The 27133-nt window shown below is 38.1% G+C and overlaps 1 protein-coding gene across 1 annotated transcript in view; it reads right to left on the bottom strand.

Annotated features, from left to right (window-relative positions):
* The window catches only part of PPP3CA (protein phosphatase 3 catalytic subunit alpha), a 285468-nt gene that overhangs the window by 51059 nt on the left and 207276 nt on the right, over positions 1-27133 (bottom strand). Inside the window, exons 3-8 of the mRNA XM_016223594.2 lie at positions 25330-25454; positions 17378-17489; positions 16268-16413; positions 13340-13479; positions 4156-4233; positions 1008-1102 (exon numbers count right to left, since the gene is read on the bottom strand). Coding sequence (XP_016079080.1) covers positions 1008-1102; positions 4156-4233; positions 13340-13479; positions 16268-16413; positions 17378-17489; positions 25330-25454 — 696 coding nt within the window. The remainder of the gene's footprint in view (positions 1-1007; positions 1103-4155; positions 4234-13339; positions 13480-16267; positions 16414-17377; positions 17490-25329; positions 25455-27133) is intronic.

The raw sequence follows: 27133 nt of genomic DNA, 5'->3' as shown, positions 1-27133 counted from the left end.
GAATGGCTCCTACTCCCAGGTGTTCAGACTGGTTTAGCAACAGGGCTGCCTTTTCCTGCCTCTCCTGGACTATATCTCAACTCTCAAATATTACTTGCTTGCTTTTTTTCTTTCTGTTTCCATTTCTCTTAATCTCAGAAAGCCAAACTCGGACATGCCACCGGTGTACTTCCCAGATCAGCTTCGAGTAAGTGGCTTTTCGCATTTTATCACCCATCCTGCCACACCTATAACACTTCTGTCGTTTCTGAATAAAGAGATTACGTCAGTGAAGGAAGATAAATGTGTCCCTTGCTCGTCCCTGAAGTCAGGGACTACGGCCCTCTTGTTTCCTGGGCTCTTCCAGGCACACAAGGTGTGGCATTTCAGAAAGGAAGTGGCCGATGCCAAACCAGCACACCGGGGGCCGAGCCCCGCTCATCACTGCCTAACCGAGGGACCCAGCAAGGCAATTAACCAGAGGCCCACTCTGCAGAATAAGAGGAGGTGGGGGGCTAGTGGTATTTACTTTGAAGTTTAATACAATTTCTTAAAAAATAAATGAATATTTCCTTTCCTAGCATAGGATTTGACTCATGGTAGGTCCTCAATACATGCAATTTGAACCTGAATTTCAAGCTATAGGTTATTTATGCTTATATTCCTTGATTCTATACATGCACAATCACAGTATTCTTATTTAAATCCACATCCTTCTTAAGGGACATGATTTTGGATTACTGCCAATCAAAATTTCTTTTAAAGCCTATAATCTACCAGAGCTATCGCTGTCAACCCTGCTGTACACTAGATAGAAGTGCCTGGAGAACAGTGAAAAAAATAACAGCGCTTGGGCCCCACCTCTGACCAATTACCTCCGGAGATACTCACAAAATTTGCATCAAACAATACATGAAAAAGTATTGGTCAGCTTTAAAATGCTTTACCGAAATCAAGCCAAAATAAAAAAGCTGAAGAATTATTATACATATTACAGAAGACCACGAGAGGGATTCAGAACTACTTACCTTTGTTATTGTATACATCTAAGTAATTTGGTGCTGAGAAAATCGTAATTAGAGAAGGGAAGCCTGTTGTCTGGCTTTTCCTGTACATGCGATACCTACAAACAATGAGTACAAGTTAGAGCAAGTAGGGAAAACCGGTGGTATCAAATTATTGACTTATACATACAAAGTTAAAATTCAGTTTTATAATTCAAAGAGAATTTGATTATATAACATTAAATAAAACTTTCTCTCTGAAGTCTCTTTACAATGACTTCACTTCAGAGGTGAGAATAGAAACAAACACTCAGATGTAAAATTTGGAAATTAGTTTTTCCTAAGTCCGGCAGACCCAGTGCAGGGTAGAATTCAGTGAAAATTCATTTCCATGTGTTCAACAGGGAAGATGGATGCTACTTTTTTGCCGTCTACCTACCATGTTTTTCATAAGCCTGCCAATATTTTTGACATAAAAGGACTCAATAAGCAAAGCAATATATAAATCTTTTCCATTAATAGCACGCTGGTTACTCTATCTATCTACAATACTCTGTTACAGTTATAGTTCCCCTTTTTGCCTAAACCAAGTGATTTGCTTTTCAAAGAAAGTTTGGTAAAATCTATGATTTTATGAATTAAAATTGTTTCTACTTTAGAGTTTATTTATTACCAGTCTCATGTGGTGTGTGCAGGTCAAAGATTATTGTTTTAGCAGGGTGATATTTAATCAATCAGGAATGAAACAGAACATTTGCAAGACATTTGGAAATAAACCAACAATCCAGTTTCTTTTCTTCTACTAAGACAAAAATAGAACCCTAGTCCTCAAATAATCAAAAGATACAGGAGACTGGCTCTTTTCCAGCAAGGTGAAAACGTATTTCACGACTTCTATGTAACAGATTTTAGGAATATCAGTATAGAAACATTCCTGTATAGCACATAACAAAATTGTCTCATTCCTTGGGTATTCTGTGTTATTTCTGGCATGCCTAATTTAGCTGGGTTCCCAAGGTGCCTCAAATAGTACCTTTAGATAGATAAGTAGCCACCTTAAAACTTATAATTTTACAAATATTTTAGACACTACTTTTCCCAGAAGAAAATATTCCCTTAGAACTCTTTTGAAGTGTTTTTATGGACTCTGAGAAGATATGATGTGAACACTGAGAAGGAATTTAGTGGCTGAAGTGGGTTCCCCATGGTCAACTGAGGGCCCAAATCTTAGGAATAATAAGATCCTAGTGGTCATTTGCTGACAGGGACTTCTCACGTATCCTAGTTAGAACCTCAGAGGCAACTCCTGGCTTCCACACTATGCCCTGCTGCTTTAGCCCTCTGAGTCAACAACTGCAGGGAAACCCTGTTTTTGTCTTCACCGAGGACTGAGACCTGCCCTGTCAATCAGAATCACTCAATTGGGGTACCTCACTTACATAAAGCGGACCTAACTGAGAATCCAGATAGGAACTCTGCCTATAAAAGGAGGCCTCCCCTCTGTCTCAGTGGGACATAAATTAGGCTGCTATCTGAATCTGTGTCTCCTGGGCTGCAGCTCCTATTGCTCAAATAAGTGCTTATTATTCTTTATTACAGTCTAAAATTACTTTTGGTTTACATTCTAGAAATATTTATCCTGCTTACAGGACTGTGTTTTGGGGGAAAAATTCAAAATGTGAAAGATAGTACCACTCTTAATCCTAGTACGTTGACTTTGTAAACCAGGGTTGGCTACGACAGCAAATAAAAAAGAAGCTGGATGACATGATCTCAATTTTCCCCAATGAATCAATCAACTGCTCATTTTAAACAGAGTTGTTGATTTTAACTGGTGCACTTAACATATTTTCAAATAAGCAGATGATTTCAGGTTCATAGTGGGGTTAAGATACATCTGCCTCAAAGGCACAGTTGGGACAGTCAGCCGCAAAAAGCACGGTGATGCCAATGCCCTTCTAAAAGAAAAAAATTACTTAAGGATATGATTGGTTGGGTATGCCAACAGAGATTACTTCAAACATCAGCAACAACAGCACAGGGGATGTAATATTGAATCGGTTTACACCTGTTGATTGATTGCTTGAAAAAAGCTAATTTTGAAAAGAAGTTAGGCTCTGCCTTAATTCAGGATCATCACAGACATAGGCTTCCTTCAGAATGCTGGAACCTACATTCCCAATTTCAGCACACGGGTTATGAAAATAACTGTTCCTCCATTTCAGAAAATTCAGAGCCTGAAGGGACGAGTTTAAGCATTTAAAGGCAAATGCTACTTTTCAGTGGGGCCCACCACTTGGAAGGGTACTGGACTTCCAATCCTAAAATTAATTACACCTATTTTTCCCTAATGCAGATTTAATGCACCAGCAAAGTCATTATCTGATATTTCTTAGTTTTCTAAACACTTAAAATTGGTTTATGTGTTAAAATTTACCAGGTATTATAAAACCATGTTAAGCAATTATTAGTCAGAATATAAGCTTTCCCCCATCATTTAAATGTTTTTGTCCATTAAAACTCTAGAGGGCCCGGCTGGGCGTGGCTCAGCAGTTGAGCGTTCACCTGGGATCCAGGCGATTGCAGGCATATGCCCGGGTTGCGGGCTCGACCCCCAGTTGGGGGCGTGCAGGAGGCAGCCGATCAATGACTCTCTCATCATGGATGTTTCTATCTCTCTCCCTTTCCTTTCCTCTTTCTGAAATCAATAAAGATATATTTAAAAAAAAACAAAACACACACACAAAACTCTAGAGGGACCAGGAATGACATTCTTTAAACAAGAGTACAACATGCAATATCTATTAAATATTTATGTGTGATTCTCATTCACATTGCCAACCAGGATGTGAATGGTAATTTACACACTTCTGGGACAGTGGTAAGAGTAGGAAACGAGGAAGGGCCCTTACGGTGTTTAGGGAAGCCAGCTGAAAATTTTACCTGTTCAAGCTAAAAATGGAAGAGCTTTAAAGGGGACTTTACAATACACCTGCAGCCACTCATTCCCCGGGACCCTGCCCTATTGGTGTCATCAGGAGACAATTTTAAGACTGAGTTCCTTCAGGGAAAAAGCCTGGCAAAGGGAACCCCCACAGCTTGAGCAGAGGGAGGGAGACGTGACAAAGGGACAAGGAGTGTGTGGTTTTCATAAACCCACAAAACTGCTCACCCTGCATCCTGGGCTTCATGGGCTCGGAGTATAGATAACAAGTTATTGTGCTGTAAGAATTCACAAACAGCCGGGTAACTGCCAGAGACAAAAAGAGAAGCATCTGTTATGAAATCATTAACAGGAGCAAATTTACCTGTAACATCAGACCTATGTGATTTGATCCAACATAATCAAACATACATCATTCATGAAGCAAGCCTCTAAGGATAGGTTTTCCCCTGTGGCAGAAAAAGCACCTACAGCTGCACTGTTTATGTAATCAGAAAGGGCTAGAGGTGTATGAATTGGAAAAAGAATGCAGGCTATTACATAACAACACTAGAAAAGTGTCCACTAGGAGAGAAAATCAATATTATCAAGTCTACCTTTAAACACAAAGTGAGCAGAACCATAAATATGACATGAGGGTGGAATTTAAAATATAAACCTCAATTTTCTCCAATGCAGCCCTATTTGTACTTGCCTGAGTGCTCCACAGGGAGGACCGAGTTAGAGAATCAGGAGAGGAAGTCTTCTGGGAAATCAAGTTTTCAACTTATATATGATTATATTAACTGGCTATATCATTAAAAATCTAAACAGGATTATAATTCACAAACTTTTAAAATGTGTACCTTACCTAGATCAACAGAGCTTTATCTTAAATCTTATTCTTTATCTTGACTTAATAAAAATATCTAGCCCGGCCGGGCGTGGCTCAACAGTTGAGCATCGACCTAGGATCCAGGCGATCAGGGTTCGATTCCCAGTCAGGGCACATGCCCGGGTTGCGGGCTTGATCAATGACTCTCTCATCATTGATGTTTCTATCTCTCTCTCCCTCTCCCTTCCTCTCTCTGAAATCAATAAAGATATATTTAAAAAAATAAAAAATAAAAATAAAAATATCTAAATTCAATCAAGATAATATCACCTATTAAGAAAGTCTCAAAACTAAAGATGAGAAGTTCATTCAAAATGCAATTCAAGTTACAAACTAAACTTGAAAACTGTTTGCAATCACTTTGCCTCTGCTGTAAGAATTTTTAACACGATAAATGTATGCCATAAAAATGAATACATTTTAGATATTTCAAATCAAGGGACAGCAAGCCCATGCTCATTTCAATATGAACTGCAAATATCTATGAAACTGAACTATACATATTATGGAAGATAGTAATTCAGCAACTATAAAAATAGCACTTTGTGAAAATACTTAGTATTATCTCACTCAAATAATTTATCAGAAAAGAGAAGTTGAAAATAGTTTCTATGCTACAGATTTTGTAAGAATTAGCTGAGCAATAGGAAAGAAAATATCATTAGGATTGCATACCATTGTAGAAATACTGATTATAAAGAGGTTCAGTTCTTCGGTAAAAGTGGGATCTGAATAAAGAAATTTTTTGCATGACTACATATTTGTGTGTATGTGTACACGGATGTGTGTTCTAGAATATTCTAAATGTTCCTACCCTATCTCTTTATGCTGTTTACTCATATTTCTTGTGTCCTCATAATGCTCCTTTTAAAAGACAGTTTATAGCCCTGTTGTTATACTGGAAGACACAGGTTGTTTGTCTAGATTTGACACTTTTTTGCCTGTGGGAAAATAGCTTGGCTGCTCTTTATTTTATTTTTTTCCTGTTGGAAGTACTTACACTAGTCTTATGAAAACAAAATTTTAATATATTTTCTTCATGCTATGTTTGGTACCTTTATGTGTTTAAGCTAATTTTTCTCCCATGGAAATATACGTCTGATTTCTAATGGAAATCTGTAGAAAATGAAATTAACCTAGCAGCATTCTACTAGGTTAACAGCATTAAGTGAGGAACACTTGTATTCTTCTTAGAGGAAAAACATTCTGAAGAAAATCTTTAGAAATTTAAAAGCACATGCAAGCAAATACTCATTTTCTAAGAATTACAAATATTTTTCAAAATAAATTATAGAAAATACTTGACTATCAACTAGATTCTCATTATTGGTAAGCTACCTGCCTTGGATACATTCAAGTTATTAATATTAGGGAAAAAAGTTTACAATATTTTTATGTTTTTTAACGGAAATAACGAAAACCAAAAAGTGTTCAAACTGAAAAGCATTTTAAAAAGATATTGTCCTGGCCAGGTAGCTCAGCTGGTTGGAGCATCGTCCTAGACACCAAATGGCTGAGGGTTTGATTCCCAGTCAGGTACATACCTAGGTTTCAGGTTTGATCCCCAGTTGGGGTGCATACGGGAGGCAAGAGATCAATGTTTCTCTCTCACGTCTCTCTGATATCGATGTTCCTCTCTCTCTCTCTCTCTCTCTCTCTCAATCTCTCTAAGAGAAGTCAATAAACGTATCTTTGGGTGAAGATAAAAAAAAAAAAATCATACAAAGCAGAGTTCAAAACACCTTACCACCACAGAAAGGGTTGGAAATCACTTAATTCACCAATAATTTATCAAAGGCTCACTGGTGAATCTGTTCCCTTTGTTAGAAGATTGTATTATGCACAGGGATGGGAGGTATGATACGTGTAAGGTGTGGTTTCTGTTTTGATGATATTTATAATCTAGGAAGGAAGGTAAAACACTTTTTTAAATTAAAAAAACTACTTAAGAATAAAATACATTTTAAGATAAAATAGTCCAAGGTTTGAGATATAATAAAGCAAGAAAAGAAAGCACAGGGGTCTGAGGAAATCTTTTTGAAAAATACCTATTTCATGGCAGATCTCCCCCCCCCACCTTCTTTGCATTAATAAGATGAAGCTTCCATGTTCTGTGCCCACCAAGGAGAAAGAGCCCCTCTTCCTCAACACTGACCAGCCTAAGTCCGGTCCCATGGCCTTCAGAACCCGGTCCCACTCACACCCCTCCATGGGCAGCTTTGTCAGGCACGACCCTCCTGTATGAGGCACCCTGGATGATTTTGTTTAGCCCACTGGCCTAAACATGTCTTAAACCAGACCAGCTGCAAGGACTGGCGAAGACCAGTGATGCTTTCTGCCCCGTGATATTCATTGACCAGCATCGCTGCTCTGTTTAGGAAAGAACTTATCTTCTCTGAAAATATTGTTTTTTATTGGATCATAATTATTACTTAAGCACCAGAGAATGCATCTTCTCTGAGTAGAAAGGGAGATGAAAATTTCCATGGAATAGTGGGGATACTTAGATCTGGGGTCTTATTCCTATTTCCCGTGTAAACTTTGGAAAATTGTTTCATTTCTTTGCTTCACCTCATACAAATAAATCACCTCATTTGTAAAAATGCAGATAGTATCATTTATTTCATAGACTTGAGGTAAAGATGAAATGAGTTAGCAATATATGTAAATTTCCTAGGCTAGGGTCTGATGCATAGTAGTAGACTTTTCACAGCTCTTAAGTTTCTCCTACCACCCTGGAGTGAAAGAAAGAAGGCAGCACAGAATGGTGAGTCAGCAACCCCAGATTCTAACAGTAAATGGTAAATTTACTAGTTGCGATTTGTGTTAGATCTTAAGGGAAACTGTGCACGGGGATTACTAGATAGGAAGTGGTTAGAATGCCACCAAGAGAGGGACAGGGACAGGAAGCAGGCTGAGCATGAACAGAGATGAGGAAGGTAGAAAGGCACAAACGTGAGACACGGTAGAAAAAGCTTGGCACTAGAGAAAACAGCTATTGTTAGATGCATTCTGTTTATTCTCTTATTTTTGTTTCTTGCAATATGATAGAGTATTTTAGACTTTTGATTTCAACCTCCCAGACTTCAGGCTCTTTAACCAGGATATAGCCTGCAGGCATTATTAAAATGCTTTTTCATGCTTTTATGGCCTTACATACTTTCCCTGGGTATTTCTTCCTTCTGGAGTGGTCTGCTGTTCCGCCAAGCCTTAGCTAAATGATCACTTGTGAACCCTTCCCTTCAAACCTACTTTGCCCCGAGGTGTACAAACCTGCTGCATCCACCTTGTTTCCGTAACATATGAAAGCAATACATCACCTGTCATGTTGTAGGGTAAACTATGCATGCCTCGGCTCTCCAGCAACACTGGATGCCTTAAGAGACAGTTTTGTCTTCATATCCTACATGCTTAGCAGCCATTTGCCCACTCACTGGTGCTCACACTTAATTTCTGGAGTAGCCTCACCAGGGGCAGTCAAGCAGGTGAGAGAAGGAAAGAGTTTCCTTCCCTCATCGGCTTCAGCCAAGCAGAGGCAGGCAGCCTGCCAGCCCGGTCAAGGGACTGGGAGGAGGCTTCCCCGCTCTGCTGTCCAGCCCAGGAGAACAGAGGACTTGGCCCCGCTGTCCAGCTAGTCTCTGCCTCCTGGGCCTGGCAATAGGCATTCAGCCCTGGGGGGTCCTGGCCTCGCCTAGGTACTGGTAGGCCGATCTTTTGCTAGGACTTGCTGTGTCACTTTCTTTGCCCCAGGGTTCTCCAACTAATTTCATTTTACCCACTAGGGATCAAGTCTGGAAGGGCTTCAACTTTTCCTGCCAGAACTTCACCAGAGCTTGAGTCCTCACTTGCACCTGGCTGCCGGCTGCCTCAAGGGTGGTGAGCAATTTTTACTCAAGGCAAACTATTTATGGAAGTGTAATACCTATACAGAAAACTGCACAAGGAAGATTACAAATTGGTGACCTTTTATAAAGCAAACACCTTTGCAACTAGCACTCAGATCAAGACACAGGTTTCCTGAACCCCAGTGACTCTTCATGTGTCTTCTGAGTCACTGTCGCCTCCTCACTAAGGGTAACCCCACCCTGGCTCTTAACGTTACAGATGAGCTTTTCTAACCTTGAACTCTTATTTCATGGGATCATCCAGTGTGCGCTCTGTGGTATCTGTCTCTCTCCGCTCATCATTACATTTGTGACATTAATCCACGTTGTTATGTGTAGTTTTGTTGAACTCATTCTCATTTGCTGTATCTAGTTAAATATACTAAAATTTATTATCCATTCTACTAAATGGGCGTTTGGGTTGTTTCCATTTTTTGGCTATTACAAATACTTCTGCTATGAACAAGCTGGTATTTTGATACACATATATACACATTTCCAGTGGGTAATGAAATAGGAGCAGAATAAGTTAGTTATATGAATATTCAACTTTATACTGAACCTGCTAACTGGGATTAGAGATAAAGTGAGACCATTCAGGTGGGCATCTTTCCAGAGTTCCTAGTGTTATCTCCCGTCAAGTTTTCATGAAAACCACTTTCTCTGCTTGTAAGAGCCTAACCTTCCCTAGTATCTCAGGCTGGATATATTTTACTCGTCCTTTAAAATTTAAGTATAATAACACTTCCACCATGAGTAGTCCCTTAAACTGTGATCCACCCGTTTGGGTTAGATCCCCCAGGTGTGTGCCTGTGTGTGATGACCTCCACATTTATCACAGCACTAACCCGCCTTGCATTTTACTTGTCAATTTCTGCTTATTGATCTCTGGTACTAGACTGTTATTTCCCTGAAGGTAAAGATTCCCAGTATTTACAAAATCTCACAGAAGGCATATATATAGTATGCGCTCAAGTAATGCTTGTTAAATAATTAAATGAGTGAATGGATTCTCAAAAGAGACCCATGAGCTGAACAGTATGAATTGAGGGGAGTGTGGAGGATGTTGTACAATCAGGTGTGATTTCAACACACTAAAGATGAAGGTTTTGAAATCAGAGTGGGAGGGAGGGAAGGCAGGCAGGATGGTTTAGATGCTGGTGATATTATTAAAAAAGGGTCAATAAGATGTGATGACTGTGGTGATTTCAATGCAAGAAGAAAAAGAAAAGATATTTGCCAGTCTGCATGACTGGGAGAATAAGCTGTTAATAGAAAGAAAGAACAGGGGGACTCTCTAGTGGGGATTAAGCCAGTGGGAAAGTAAATAATAAGCTTTTTCAGGCAAGGAGAGTTTAGGTCCAGGCGACAATGCAACATCTTAGGTAAAAAAATTCCAGCAGCCCTGGCTAGCGTGGCTCAGTTGGTTGAGCTTTGTTCACATGCATGGAGAGGTTTCTGGTTCAATTCCCGGTCCGGGCACACGGCTCGATTCCGGGTAGAGGGTGCTACCAGGAGGCAGCCAATCCATGTTTCCCTCTCACATCGATGTTTCCCTCTCTCTCCCTTTCCCTTCCTCGCTCTCCAAAAATCAATAAAAAACATTAAAAAAAAAAATTCCAGCAGACAACTAGAAACAGAGAATTAGACTTCAGGAAAGACAAAGAGATGAAGGGGCTAGACGTAGATCTTTGTAGTCAAACCATGGAAGTTATAGTTTATAGTGAACCTCAGGGAATAGGTGAGGTTCCTAGGAAAATGTGAAGAAAACACTGTCAAAAGCAGGAGGAAGACCAAGAAAGAGGCAGCAGAAAAGGTAATGATCTGCCTGATAAGTTACAGGAGAGACAGAGTTTGTGAAAAAGGAGGAGCCAGAGGATGTCAGGGTTGATAGCGTGTCAACTGCAGAAGAGAAGCTAAAGGCTGCTGATCTGTGATGAACAGAGCAGTGGTTATTTGAGTGAGCTGTAATTTGCAGCTTCAAAAACACTTTAAAATGACTGTTAAGATGTTCTTCAAATCTCAGAACTCAGATGTCTGATTTAACTCACTCCTTCTGAAGCCAGCTAAACCTAGAACACAAAGCTTCCGTGATTCATCCAAGGCAGACATACAAACTGACAACCCAAGCACCTGATCCAACTGACAGTTTTGTTGGCCCTACATGAAAATAAAAATTTTACCTCCAGTTTTTCATGATCCTCATTAATCTTTACAATCTAACACTTGGCCTGCTTCAAGTGTCTCAATTATCTGCCTCAGAATTTTATCATTTGAATACACAAACTCTGGCCTAAGGTTATAAAGATAATAGCACTTGGGCAAAAAGTAATGTTGTATGGATTCTTTCCTCTCTGTCATATTGCCTATTTTTTATAACTCATGAACATTATTAATAAATTCTACTGATATACTTTTTTGTATAACTTCACTGTATTTAAATCACGGCCCAGGCAATGTGTTAGATCATGAATAGGGTGGCATGGCAAATTAAATATGCAAGTTTAATATAAACATGTAAAATATAACGGGGAGTTGTGGACCAAGATCAGTGCGGGTAACTCAAACAGATAATTGTCACCAAGTTTCTCGCCAAGGTTCTTTGTTCCCTTGTGCCCCTCTAGGTCAACTTTATGAACCAAGACCACAGAGGATGCCTTGACACCTTCATGATGGCACTAAAAACAAAAGGATCAATCAGCTCTGGGAAAATAAGATTCATTTTTCTCTTCCTTAGATAAAAAGAACATAATCCAGACGGTTTTGCCATTAGTCAGTCTACTGGCGGTGAATTTAGATATTCAGCATTTGTCATGGCTAAAGATCTATTAACAACCTCTAATGAGAGGAGTTAAATAATCACTTTGTTGAGGAAAAAAGTGTGAAAACATGCATAATCCTGCCTAGCTGATGGCCTTTATCTCTGATGTAAACACATCTGTGTCTATAGTCACAAAACAAAAATACCAGAACTTTATGTAAGTTCAGTACAAGAATTTATTTAGATTACAATTTATTTGAGGTGACTCAGAAAGCTAACAAAAGATGTTATACTATGAATTAAAGAAAGATTAATGCAATATGGCTTAATATCAAAATTAAGAGGCTTAGCTTTTGTTTGATATTACCAAAGCACAACCCAGTGGTATCCAATAGGTAATTTAAATACTCATGGTATACTTAAGGATTCAACACCAGATTTGAAAAACTGAATAGTTGGCTTTGATAGATTTCAACAATATTTAACTTTTCATTAAAAAAGTTTGAACATCTTTAGTAAAAGATTACTCCCAAATTAAGTAATTACTGAAAAGAAGCCTTAGGCTTCTCAGAAATACTATACCACGCTTCTTCATTTCAGCCAAAATAGACTCACTAGACTTGACCCCCAAATTTCCAAAACAAAGAAATGAATTGTAGACAGTCTGATATATAAGCTAGAAACAAACCTCTTTATCAATATTTCTAGCAAAAACTTTTCTTTGACTGATGCCTTACAGTGTACTAGATTTTCTGTTCACAAACTTCAATTTCCCAATCACATCAACAGATGAATAAAAGAAAACGATTTCTTCCCCATGAGGAAAACTTAATGTATGGAACAAAATGTTCTACCACTGAACAAACTGTGATCAGTGTTACGCAGAAGGATGACATCTGCTGACTCTAGAGACAGAAGATACGTGGCTCAATACACAGCCTTGATATTTGCTTAGCTGCCAGGGCTGGAGTTGTGCATAAACTTCAGTGAACATCAGTCTGGGTTTTTAAGGGTTTTTTTTTTTAATTTTTATTTTAAGACTGTGTATTCTAGAACTTAAAATTCTCAATTCCATGACCTCTTTTCCCCTTTCACATGACCTGTATGTCTTATGATTAAAAGAATGTAGTGAAACTGGTGGTAATCAAGTGCAGCAGGCTAAAACTGACATGAGGTGTCAGGAAAATCGTGAAGATATGCAAAAACCCAACTGTGTTGCTAATTTCTGCTCTGAAATGTTACGGAATGGGCAAATCCCTACACACTGGCAAATACAAAAATGTAAAAGTTACTATAAAATGTTTTTCAATATGGCTTGTCAATGTGCTAACAATAAATTTACTTACGGTACCTATATACTAAGTTGCTGCTAATGTTAATTTATCCAAAAACTCTCATAAAGTTAGGAAATTTAAAGATAACTTGAATATAATTTAATTAAGCAATTTAAAATTATTTCTCCAATTTAACTTTAGAAAACTGGTAAAAATATTTTGAAGTATTGCATAATCGAATGAAAAAAAAATCAAGGCTAGCATTGGATTTTTCTCTACAATTTTTGAAACAAAACAAAATTTCTACTAAATCCTACTTTTCTCTTCTTCAGCGACTTCACCACCCTGATACCACATGCCCCTTTTATGCCCTTTCTATTCTTCACAGACATTATATCTACAGATCTATACAGATATACTTTATTTCTTATCTATTTATTTATATTTTCATTGTGCAAGTGCTAAGAACACATTTGAACCAGGCTTTCGAAGTGACCCTTCCCTTTATACTTGTTTCCTAGAGAAGTTATGCAAACATCCTAAATGAATCCAACCCGGGCACTAATAAACTGCAAAGCCGATGAGCCAAACGGGCCTCCGACGCGGGCTGCGCGCTCACCTGTAGAAGTACGAACACCCCCTGACTGTGTTGTGAGTGAAATGTTCCTGAGTCTTCTCATTGCCAAAGTCCTCCAGGGGGTCTGACCACAGGATGTCGCACATAGGTCCATAAGCAGGTGGTTCTTTGAATCGGTCTAACTAAGAAAAATAGAAGACAGAGAGCAAAATACTAATCTTTGGAAACTTGGAATTCAGGAAACAGAAGCAAGCAGAATTCTGCAACACCCCCCACGTCTCCCCAAGCACAGAGCCTCCCTGCCCCTCTCCTCCTGCCAGCTCCCCCTCCTCCTTGGCTCTCCCCGTTCTTTGACTCTTCCTCTCTCCAACTGTCCTTCCTGCTTCCTCCCGATGAGCTCACACACTATCTGCCTTCACCCCACCCTTTACTTCCCTGCTGCCTCTTGGGTTCCTAACTTTTGACTCCCTTTTATCTTTTCCTCTTCCCCTAACTTATTTTAGCTATCCAAGTGTTTTAGTCATTGTCCGCTAATGTGACTGTCTGCGTTTCATTGCTTGAGGAAGAGCTTTTATGTTATTCTGACTTTGGGGAGATTTCCATTACTGCTTCCATTACACTGTGACTTAGAAAACTGGTTGAGAACCAGTTATGGTGTTTACATTTAACAATATGATTCTGAGAACAGATGGCTTTCATTTTAAGAGGCGCACTTGCTTTAGCACATTTTGGGTATTCACTCATTGGGGGCTATCTAGGTATTTAATTAAACTACACGCCTATTCTAGTTTATCTTACTGGTTACAAACCAACTGTAATGACAAGCAGTGAAATAAACCCAAATTTAGCTGGTTTTCTTTTGCTCACAGTTCTGTTTCATAGTTTTACTGGAAGCCCTTCATATGAAATCCATTTTCCAGTTATAAGTGTTTAGCAAAGTCATATTTCAATTTTAAAAGGTGCACTTAGAAGGTATGAGCAATACAGCTGCAAATGACATTTTGCCAACAATTTTATAACACTGTCACTTTCCTTTAGTTTATCATGATTTAACTGCAATTAAAGGATCTTTAGTAAAGTTAGCAGATATTAAAGGCTCTTGAAAAGAAATGCATTAAGCAGCTATGCAAACCCATTAAAGATAGATATTCTTTATAGTCAATGCTTTAATATTTTTTAAAAAAACACCCATAGGGATAGGTGAAGAAGTGAATATATTAAGGCTGACAGCCAGTCAAATTATCTTTTTTTCCTGAGACACAGAAGGTGATGTAAACCATGGTTTCGCTACACACTGTTTTTTACTAGTATCTAAAAAGAATGAAGCAATATTTCACATTTTCAACACCCAATGAAAAACTTCAGGACAAAATCCTCTATATTTCAACCATTATGTTATCCATAAAACATGCACTGCAAACTTAGAAATGTTTGAGAGATTTAAATAATGTATGCCATTGGAACAATTCATCCTAGAAAAATAATACTAGTCCATAAAAATACAGAATTTCTTTCTGAGTAACAAGAGCTTATTATTAGGGGTAGAACAGCAGAAGACGGGAGGCTTTCTGATTAATGTGAATCCCCAGCTGAAGGTTTGTAAGGCAACCAGAATACAGAATTTCTTCTGGAAAAGTTACAAAGTGCTTTCTAAAAGTAATACTATCTACAGTAAGAATAAACAACTAAATTTTGCTAAATCAGGTAAGTGTGGTGGAAACTCTGATTGACACATGGCAAAATGCAAACCTCAAAATTATTTTGTGGCTAAGTCTAGAGCTTACTGACAAATGTAAAACTTGAACATAATATCTGAAACATGCTATTCCTGGGGACAGTAGGTGATTTTTGAAAGTCTATTTCATTTATGAGAAGTTTAGTTAACTATTCCAAGAGTCCATCAGATTGCAGAAGAATAAATTGGTTACAATCATGCAGAAAGTGAACCACTCTACACTTGACCTCCAGGACCACACTGCAGTGTCCTGTCTCCATAGTACATTAAATATGGAGCAAATATCAATGCTCTGTGTGCTACAGAACACCAGGAGCAGACGTGCCTTTAAAAAGGACACAAACACACAGAGAACAAAGCTAAGGTTTAATTAATGTACTTTAATGTACTTTTGTTTGATTGTAAAAATAAAAATCAGGTATTTCCTTTCTAATAGGAAAGTAATATAATATTACTTTTACACTTGATGACTTGAACCTTAATGACAGAGAATTAAGGGAGAATTTGAATGTTTTACTTCCCTAAATACAGTTTTTCTTTAAAACCAAGGAGCTTTTTAAAAGAATATTGAGCATAATCAAAGAAATGAAAGATTGCCTCTTCTTCCACTACATAAAACTGTCCCATATATGTTACCTTTTCTTATATGAAACATACTTCCACATTCAATCTAACTCATCTTTTTATTGGCTAAAACAAAAGGAACGGACAATGTTAAATTAAGTAGAAAATGCCTCTTTAAAAATATCTACTGTTTTTTACCTAGACACTCGATATGATCAATAGAATATTCTCATTGCCTTTGTTACTTTAAAGTTTTAAGCTGTAACAGATAGATTAAAACAATAATAATATGAACACATTTTAAAGGTCAAGTTGTGATATTTTCCCAGGAGCAAAGCAACATTTTCTAGCTATAATACACCATGAATGCACAATGGGTTCTGTTGGAAGCAAACCAAAAGGAAATGAAATCGTGTATTTTTTTTAGGAATCAAATATTTTACATTTCTAATGACACATGTCAAATGGTAAGGTGGGGTTTTAGAGATGAAAACTCTTCCAAGTATATCTTTCTTTTTAGAAAAAAAATAATACAAAAAAGAGATTCATGACTACTTTAAATCATTTTAGTTCAAAAGGATAAAGTTAGTGATAAAGGCAGGGAAATCAATGTCTTCTCCATATTACCGAGGCACACAGAATGATTAAACTTGGAAAATAACAGAACTTACTTTTCTGATATCGTCTAAAGTGTTGATCTCTGGAGACAGACCGCCATGTACACACAGGAACTGCTGGTTCATCAAGGCAGCCAGGGGCAGGCAGTCAAAGGCGTCCATACAAGCATCATAGACGCGTTCTGAATACTTTATTTTACCTTTTAAAACATGATTTAAAAAATATTTACTCTCATGATTTCATAGAATCATATTATTAGCATATAACTAGATATTGCAAAGTTCTGAAGCATGATTAAAATATTTTTTAAGGAGTTATGTGTTAACCTTTTATTGTTGCTATTCATCCACATGTTTCAGTTTTTAGTAACTTTTTATATAGCAGAGGAGAGAACTTTTGTATATATCCTTGTTGGTTTATCTACAGATGTATCTCAAGAAAAATATACACAAACAAGTAGGAGACCAATAGAAAGATGGCCATAAAGCTGGTTTTCCTAAATGATCTTATAGGAAACCAGAGGGCAAGAAATTCTCTCAAGTTGTTTCTGCATCACTGCACGTTGCTTTTTTCTTGTTGACTTATATCTAATGTTTTGAGAGAAGTCACTATGCTCCATTGAATACAGGACTAAACGACAGAGACCGTTTTAAGTTTCACGGGACAATGGGGACAACTGAGAGGAGGCCTTCATAAAATGTATACGAAGTATAGTCGTCACTTCTAGTATTTCTTTCTCAAGGAAGAAGTCATCTTCAATCCTGTAAAATCGACTAGAGGCTGGCAAACGTGCTGCATCCCAATAGGAGCGCAAGGCTGACTCTCCCTCCCTTCGCTCTCCTTGAGCTGGGGTTAAAGAGGAGGCTTACTGTCCCCAATAGCAGCATGCTGGCTATTTTTAAAAGATTATTTAATCACTGTTTCTTAGGATAAATTACATCAAATACCAATTCAACGTTTTAGAGACTATATAACTTAAAGAGAAATTCTAAATTCCCTTAACTATCCGTACTTAGAAATATGAAACGGCATAAAATAGCGTGTTCTTTAAAAAAGTTTTTGACTTTGAAGCAAGAGATCATACTGTAATGTGCACTTGGTATGGATTAAAATGATTATTTTGCGCTTACGGTGTTAAAGGAAGAGGCTTGAAATATACTTACATTCTTGTTTAAATGTGAAATACTCTGTTAGATGTCTACATTCATGATTTCCACGGAGTAAAAACAGTGTTTTGGGGTAGAGAATTTTCAAGGCCCACAAGTACAGCACACACTGAGAAAGAACAAAGACATAAATATAAACATTGTATCGTTACACTTCAGTATCCCACGGCGGACACACCAGGGAAACATCCATCAGATGCTCTGCTGTGACCCAAAGTCCCCACAGGCTAGACCTTCTTAAGGGGGGCACTGAAAACCAATTGGAAAACATCACTTTGGTACAAGCCGAGGTTTGTGTGAACCCCAAACATATATGGGCGCTGAGGGTCTATGAGCATGAGAAAGCCCTGGGCTGCGAGCCGGCTGCGGGAAGAAGCCTGAGTGAAAATATGCTCAGAAATGCATACACACTGATGGGAAAGTATGACGAGAAATGTCATTAGCAATTGATAAATAAAATAAAGACACGTCTGTATAAAGCTAATTATTTTTATTTTGTAAGCGGATTTGCAAGCAAACGCTGACAAGCCCAGGCTGACCCGGCCAGCGCCTGTTTCCCGCACGTCCCCCTTCACTAGCCTTCTTCGCCTCCACCGCCTTGTCTTGCATTTCAGTGCTGCTGCTGCTGTGTAAAGCCTTCGGCGGTTTTGATATGTAAATATAATTAAACTGAAGGCCAGGGAATCGCACTATAAATGCTGCTAATCGCCAGGGGACACATTTCATAGACCTTAAAACGCTCAAATTTAGTTACTTGGGTATTTCCGTTTGTGTAAAAATAAGGGCCAACTATGAATTAACTGGGTTTGGAGTATACCTCCTGGCACGTGCATTAAAATAAGCGGATACTCAAATATTAACATCAGTTTCATTATCCTCGATGGACATTCATTAAGAACCCACAGGGAACAGCAAGCCACTCTTTGAAAACAAGTATGCTATCTTACCCTCACTAGGTTTACGTTCTAAAAGTGAGGCTAAGAAGATACAGAACCATAGAAACATGAGACAAGTCTGATGCTGGTTACTAAAATCTGAAATCGAAAAACACATATTTATATTTTAATCCAGAGCTTTCCAACATAGAGTAAATATGCTGGGTCATGTCCAGAGGAAGAAGCTACTGGCAAGTCACTGGTTGTGCTACCTGTGAAGAATCATAGTGTCTAGCAATTTATTAAATGAGTGGAAATAACTATGTTCGAACATATAGCCCAAGTACTGGAGAAAACACTAATTATCAGAAAAAGTATGCATTATTGTGCTTTGCAAGCAAGATATTGTCTCCAACTATGCAATTGTGATTAAAGTAAACAAAAATCAGGGGTTGACATCAAATTATTTATATATTACTTAATTTTCTAATTAGAGTTATTAGCTAAAGTTCATGTGAAAAATGGTATTACTGTTTCTGAGAAGTTGACCAAGTGGCTTATCCGAGTGATCCTTGGAGCATCACGATCTTTTCCCTGTTATCTCAGTGTGGCTCCCTGCGTTTCCGATCACCATGTGTCAGGTTTTATAGGTGCACTTATGTGTTCTCATGAAAAGAGTTTGTATTGCTCAAGCTCATCTCACATTTCAGAGAAGATATTTATAAACCATTATCAATGTCAGTAAGAGAACTATTTCCAATTTAAAGTTTATAAGGTTGTACCTCATATACATACACATATATAAATATACATACACACTTCCAAATTGGTTTTACCTTTTGATGTCTAATTTTTTAATAGAAATGGTTATGTAAAGTCTTTAAAAATTATATTTACTTGTTGAAATTGCTACACTTAATGCATGCTATTTTTATATTGGGGGAAAGAATACATATGTTGGCTATACTGTAGCTACTTTTTAGAAATGTTTTCTTTATCTTTTGTTTTTACTAAAGTATAACATATACAGTGAAGTGTACATATTTTTGATGTACAATTAAATGTGTATATATGTATACTCCCATGAAACTACTACCCAAATCCAGTTACATTTCATCATACAGAAGGCTCCTCTACACTCTCCCTGTCCCCCATCAATATTCTTTTGGAAATGTAACCACAATACTGAACTATTTAGATTAGTTTTGCCTGTAACAATTTATTTTAAAGCAAAGCTATTATCTCTCCAACTAAAATCTAAAATGCAATTTTTAACCCCCCTCAAATATCAGCAGAGGAATCATACTCTAGAACCCATGTTTTCTTTTTTGCCATCTGTGACAGATCCATTCTTGACACTAGTAGGTGGCTTTATCACCTCTAGGCTTAATTACTGCATCTCTTTCATAACTGAAACCTCAAAAAGTGATCCAGAAATATTCCATGATGTCCCATCACACCTATCTACTTTTTAAATGATTCAATACACAGTGAATGTCCCTTATTACTTAATGGATGTGAAGCACCTAGTATATAGTAGGAGTTTAGGAAATATTAGCTCTTTTTTCTGTAAATGTATAACTGAGAAAGAACATAGGAACACAGAAAGCAGAAAGGGAGGGAGGGAGGGAAGGAAAGGAAGGGGGTGGAGAGAGAAAGAAAAAGAGAAGAGAGAAAGAAAGGAAGAGAGAGAGAGAGGAGAGAAAGAGAAAATAATGCAATTTCCAAATTCTTGGCTCAAAATACCCTAAAAATAAGAATCTTGTTTTCACATTTTATTTCCTTCTCCCCTGTGGCAAGAATAAAATATCTTCCCAAACACTGGATAAAACCACGGATGCAGCCAGCGTGGAAGAAGTGGCCTGGCAAATGAAAGGGCAGGCTGGGCTGGCGAGTGGAGCCCTGTCGGCCCTCACCCCCAACATCTGGCGGGAGAGGGCTGCCAAGCACAACACTGTCTTGCTGGCAACTATTTTGCCTTCTAAAGTTCTAACATTCTGGAGAGCCGAAAATCTTAAACAAAATCATGACCTGATATTATTTTTAAAAAGGAAAGTCTCTTGTAAAATAATTCTCACAGTCAATAAGCAATGAAATACAGATCAGCTAAGTAATTGGGTATTTTCATCTACGTGGTATCAGATGGCTAATTTGAGTAAAATTTTCACTGAATTAAATGGTAAGGGTGGAGACAGAGAGGCAAGTCACACTGGCCTCTTTCCAAGGTGAGATGTAAATTAGCTGCATTAATCACGTTCAGCTGGACCCTGACCGTCTTTCCAGTCTTACTCTAAACAATTAAACAGATATTTACAGTTTAAAATCAGTTTGGGTTACTCAACAGAGAAAGTGAGCATCTTCTATCTTTCTATTTTTCATCACAAAGGTAGTCTTGTATCTAACGTATTCATCTTCCTTTCTGAAGCAACATTAAGGATATCATTTTCTTTATTTAACAATTGTGGTGCAATAGCTTTGTAGTTCAGGCCTTTTAATGATAAGTGGTATTCCTGAAAACTTGCAGAGGGGATTAGAGGAGAAAGCAAAGGAGGAAGCAAGCAAGTAAAAAATACGTATACAGCTTCAAACATACATCAATCAGCTCTCTAAAGTAACTACCCAGGCAGTGACACATTCCAATAAAAAATACCATCTCTCAATCGTAAGACAGCCAAGTGAAGGATGTGCATTGGCTGGGAAAAGATCTAAACTCCTGCAGTGTCAAAGGCAGCTCCTCCTAGACATTCGCCGGGTGTGACAGGCACGTAGGGAAGCCTCGCGGACTAGCAGCGCTCCGCACAGACGATCCGCTGCAGGGAGACATTCTTCCCTGTGTCTGTGGCATCCCTCTGCCACCTAACACTGCCTGCTGCATGGCTCGCTTGTCACTCTCAGGCAGAGGCATGGAGCATTGCTCGACTTGCTGCGCTTCATTCTAGTCTATGGAGTTCACTGCTAATAAACACAACTCTTCGTGCTTAAACGTGTTTGGGGACTGGGCTGAGATCTGGATGTAAGTACAGCGGGGGGGGGCTTGCTGCTGAGCTCCAGGCAGTGCCAGGCGCAAGGGCTAGAAAGGGAGCCCGAGGAAGCGAACAGAAGGAAACAGCTGTGTGCGCCCGTTTGCAATTCTGTTTTTCCCCGCCTTCCCACAGAAACACACTCAGGCGTGGACCTGTGTATACACACATGCTTGATCAAAGACGTTAGGTAGCATAATGCAATCATCAGAAAGAGGATGGTATTTGGTGCGAGACAAATTATTACCCCAAACAAAATGACCTCTTTCATCACTACTCAAAAGCTTGCTTGTTTTATTTGGGCTAACTTTGTGGGGAACGGTTTCTGATCTTGGCAAGAAGAGAAGGTGGGGGGAGAGGCAGGGAGCGAGTACATAAAATGAGCTCTGTGTACTGCCCAGAGCACATTACCTGGTGCCCGTAAACACTACCCGACAGAGGCTGTCTGAAATCCGAGCCCACTCTTCAAAGCCGATTTGGTAAAAATTAAACTTAAGTGCTCTTCTTTGCCCAGAGGCGAGCCAAAGGACGGTACCCGCAGTGGTGCCCTGAATTATTCAGATGAATGAAGGACCTTTTGAAGCCTGTTAGGGTAGTGCATGCTGAAAAACTGAGCTCTTAGTTTAGGATTCTTCTTAAACTAACCTCACTGTCCTCAAAAAAGAATATTTTACATGGAGTGCTGTGACCTTCAGAATGGATGGGTGGGGAGAGGGCTCTGCGTGCGTGTTTGCACACGCGTGAGCGAAGGTGAGAGTGTCTGCCCGTTTCTGCACTCCTGAGGTGTCCACTTTCTGTTGTTTTTTTTAGTGAAGACATGGCCAAGCTATGGGGAGCAGTTGAAAGAGCACAGACTTTGAATCCCAGCACAGCCATTTACTACGTGAGCGACTCCCTGAGCCTGGCTTTCTGCAGGCATAAAAGGAAGACATTTACACGCTCCGTGCAACGCTGCTCGGGAAAAATGAGATCATTTATACCTCGCAAACAATAGCATTTGTAGCATGCAAACAATGTCGGCTTCCTTAATACACAATAAAAAGCCCCAAAGTATTCTCGGTAAGTATATTTTATATAAATGTCTGTTCTATTTTAAATATGACAATATCACTGAGAAATCCCAAAGTCCCTCAAAGGTCACTGTTTAATAAAAATGGATCATTTTTACATGTAAGACTCTATCACTTTTTTGTCATTTCTGTATGCATGTGGCAAGTCCCTGGGGCTGTACTCTCAGACTCTTGGAATTTAATTAAAGAGCTCTTTCTGACGATGGGGACTCTGATAGATGCTTCTCAGAACTTTTAAATGTCCTGTGAAGCCTACATTTTACGTCACCAACATTTGGTTTCATTCTTTGATCCTCTGCTTGAATTTAAAAGGTGATTATTACACAAAATATCACAACTTTCATAGTTCAAATATCTAGATTAATTTACACTAAAAAAAAATCTGCTGAGAAACAAGTTTGTGATTCCTGCTTCTGAACTTCTTTCGCTTAAGGAAACAGAGTTCTAAAAAGCTCTAATTAGGGGGAGGTTAGGAAATTTCAAATGGTTTGAGGCCAGAGTTTCAGAAGCACTAACTCTTTGAGTAAAAAATAAAAGGTAAATAAAGACCAATAAGTTTAAGAAATACTATCCAAAACTGGAATTGGTGAAATAATGAAGTCCATCTGTGTCATATGATTTAGTACTTTATCTTTATTACTAAATTAATAAGAAACAGTGTTACTGTCTTTGATTAAGTAAAAAAAAAAAAAAAATTAAGTTGTTAAAAATCATAAATATTATGATATTAAAAATATTTTCACCATCACACTCTAACATTTGGCTAATAAAAATAATCATTCCCATCAGGACAGTCTTGCTTAGGTGACGCTCGAGGAAATTAGAACACCTATTTCATTCATCCTCAGAACCTTTTATAGCATATAAATGTTAAATAAATAAGATGAATTTTAGTGTTACTAAAATAATTTTTAAAAATATCCACACAACTTTAAGTAGCAGAAACTCTTCACCCCGCACTGCTGTTTTCTGCCTCTGCAGTCTTTCTCAAATCTGGCTGCACAGTGGAGCCACCTATGGTCACATCAACAAATATGGCCCAAGTTGAAGTAATTGTGCCACTTCTGGGAAACAAACGTCCTTAAATGAGAGGAAACGCCCTTCTCTTTCCCCGTTTCCTTCTAGCTGAATGTAATGTGGGGACAGGTTGGCTGAAACTGGGGTAGCAGCCGTCTTGGGTCAAGAGGTTGCCTTTGAAATGAGAACACGCACATCAGAGCAACAAGGCAGAAAGGGTCTGGCACGGTGCTTGGCACACCAGCCCATCTGAGGGCTTTTACTGGAGAGAGAAATAAACTATTATCTTGTTCAAACCACCATTGTGCAGGGCTTTTTCCCCCTCTTACTCTTGGCAGTTACTAGCCCTAATGTGACATAAAGGTCTTACAAATTTGTACTCAATCACACTTCCCTGCCAAGCTGGACAAGTGAGCCCCCGAATGAGGTCTATGAGGGTTACCAGCCTTTCCCTCTATACTCTCCTCCTCGATTTCCCTCCTAGCAGATCTTACTGGTTCTCTTCCTCCATCTTCTCCAGCCGTGTGTGTGCTCTCAATATTCTCCCACTTTTCTGTATCCCAATGGCAATTACTTTCTGTACCTCCTTTATCACAAGATTTTAATAATCAATTAAAATAATAATTGAATCCTAGATGACCACCTGTTCTTGCTTTTGATTCTACAGAGTTTTTTATAGGTATGTTTTCCAACACAGATGTAGTTTTTCTAGAGAGCAAGGATATATATTTCTTCAAATCCTCTATAGGCCCAATCGTAGTACATATATATTTTATGTGCTTGATAATACATGTTTACCAAATAAAATTCTAAAAATGTACTTTCCAAAGTCTATTTTGGAAAAATCCAAAAATGGATTTATATACAACAACACATTATACATACACATATACATATGTGTGTGTGTGTGTGTGTGTGTGTGTGTGTGTGTGTATAGTCAGTGAATTGAGGTGAAGAGAACTGATTAACCAAAGATAAAGTTAGTATGGAAGTTTGAAAAATAAAAGCTATTTTAAGAGTGACATGTTTTTTAGTATTAAATATTCCTGCAGTAAATAAATTATGATGAAAACATAAAGATTGTAGTCTCTTTTATACGGCTATTATAAATACCTGGTGTATTTAAATGTTGGTGTGAGACTTACATAAATTTGAATTCTGTCTTTAATTAAGAAAAACTGTTTTTCTTTTAATGCTTTTTTTCCAAGAACACTTATAATGCCAGCTACTAAGCATAAACTGTTTCTTTAAAACTTATTCCTGCTTCGACCATTCCTTTTAGTAAGTTTAATAAGCCCTTTCGATGAATGACGCCACGTGAAGCACCAGGAGGAACAAACAGCTGAATGAAACAAGATGCTTGCCTTCATTTTGAATGTAATTTCTACTTGAAGCAGATGGGAGGCTGGGGGAGAGCCTCTACTCAAAGGTTATCTGTAGCATTTTAATTAATGAGTTTAACAAATTACCCTGGTTAGATGACAAGTGTCAAAAGACAAACACAACACTTGCAAGTGTACTCACACAAAGTCACACACACGAATGCAGACACAGAGGCACACTTGCACTGGGCTATCAACTTACAAAAATAGCTTATTATCTCATAATTGTAAGTCATAATCATGCAAGCACATTTCTGCATATTTAATCAACTCTGATTACTTCTCTCAACAGGAAACGGAACTGGGTAATGTAAATATGATGTAATTTTGCAAAGTTGCAGTTATATAAAAGGTACAAAAGGCCAAATCTTACTTTCCGCCATTTCCTTGGCATCTCTATACGTTAAAAAAGCATATGGGAATCAACTGAAAATAGGAGATGTAATATCCCAAGATTTAAGTGTATTAGAGTTCACTGTTATAGACTAGGGAATTTCCTTAAGGCGATGATATTTACCACTTTTATTTTACTAAGATACTGTTGATCCATTACTGAGCAGCTAAAAAGACAGGATGTGCACTTACTTCGATACTGAAGTACCCTCTGTCAACATAGTCCCCTAAGAAGAGGTAGCGAGTGTTGGCAGGAGATCCCCCCACTTCGAAGAGCTTCATCAAGTCAAAGAATTGTCCATGGATGTCCCCACAAACTGAAAGAAACGAAGAAATTCATTTTATGGTCACATTATGTTAAGACTCTGAATTAGATAATAAAATTACAAACTTTTAGAGCCAGAGGGAATTTAGAGGCATCTTAGCCAAAACATTATTTTCCAAAACAGGAAAATGAGACAGAGATTCCAAAGTTAATTAGTGGCAGACCTGGTTCTAGCATCCAGGTCCACTAATTCACAGATTAACTGGAAAAATAAAGATAACAATAAAAACCATGGCCATTATTATTATGCACTTAACAATTCTAAATCAAGACACCGTGCTAAGAAATTTTATAAACATTTTCTAATTTAATACTAACAATGTTGTGGAATAGACATTTCCTTTTGCAGGTAAGAGATGAGGTAAAGAAAGGTTCAGGAATTTGACATAATACACATACAACTGAAGTTGGAATATACAACTCCCACATGTTACTGCCTCCTGAAGAAAAAGAACTATTGATATGTATCATAAAAACTGAATCTAAATGCTATCAACTATAAAACACATCATGATACAGGGTTGGGCAAAGCAGGTTTATAGTTGTTCGGATGGAAAACAATACACACAATAATTAATAAATAGGAATAAACTCTTACTTCACATACAACTGTAAACCTACTTTTGCCTATCCCTGTACTATGTACTGCTGAGAAAGAAAAAAAAAATCAATTATATTTAAATACTAATGAAGTATTTTCATAAGATGAACTTCAATATTAGATGTTAAAAATGAAAAAAAAAAGTTATGAAGTGAAAAAAATATCCTGTAAAACAAAGTACAAAAAAATCACTAGGAATAGTTATTCCTTAACTTTCTTACCTTTTAACAAAAATTACTGAAAGAGCTATGTAGTCTCTTTTCAAAAACCACTAACTTTAGCCCAGCTGGGCATGGCTCAGCGGTTGGGCAGTGACCTAGGATCCAGGCGATCGGGGTTCGATTCCCAGTCAGGGCACATGCCCGGGTTGCGGGCTCGAGCCCCAGTCGGGGGCCTGCAGGAGGCAGCTGATCAATGACTCTCTCATCACTGATGTTTTTATCTCTCTCTGTCTTTCTCTCCCTTCCTCTCTCTGAAATCAATAAAGATATATTTAAAAAACAAAAAAGCCACTTACTTCGTACTTATTATTTATTTTAACTATTTTTAAAGACCTAAAAAGTAAATATTGCCTCCACTACATAGATAAGAAAACTGTGTGGCTAAGAGAGGCTGGGCAAGGTCACTGTTAAACATGGATGGCCCAGGGTTTAAATTTACATCTGCCTAATTCAAAGCTTTTGCTGTCAATCACCATGTTATAATATTTTTGATATTTTATGTTTTATATATGTGTAGATATTTAATATTTCAAAATAATTTTGTGATTAAATGATGAGCATGATGTGACTGTTTCTTGGACACTAAGAGGTTCACAGAATGAATTTTATCAGTGAATACTACCTTACTTTCCTGGGCTACTGTGAGAATTAAATGTGTTAATATTATAACGGGCTTGGAAGAGTTCCTGGAATCCAATATGACCTTGATAAATGGCTACCTCTATGTGATGCCATGGGCCCCACTCTCCACCCTCTGATGTCAAAGAGAAGTACATACAACAAATGCCACCCAATGACGCACGCCGTCAGCTTGGCTGTTCACAGCCTCCAACTCCCCATGAGACCAGG

The sequence above is a fragment of the Miniopterus natalensis genome, chromosome 1 (assembly GCF_054644295.1).
Source record: "Miniopterus natalensis isolate mMinNat1 chromosome 1, mMinNat1.hap1, whole genome shotgun sequence".
NCBI lineage: Eukaryota > Metazoa > Chordata > Mammalia > Chiroptera > Miniopteridae > Miniopterus > Miniopterus natalensis.
This window is presented reverse-complemented; position numbering and strand designations above follow the sequence as displayed.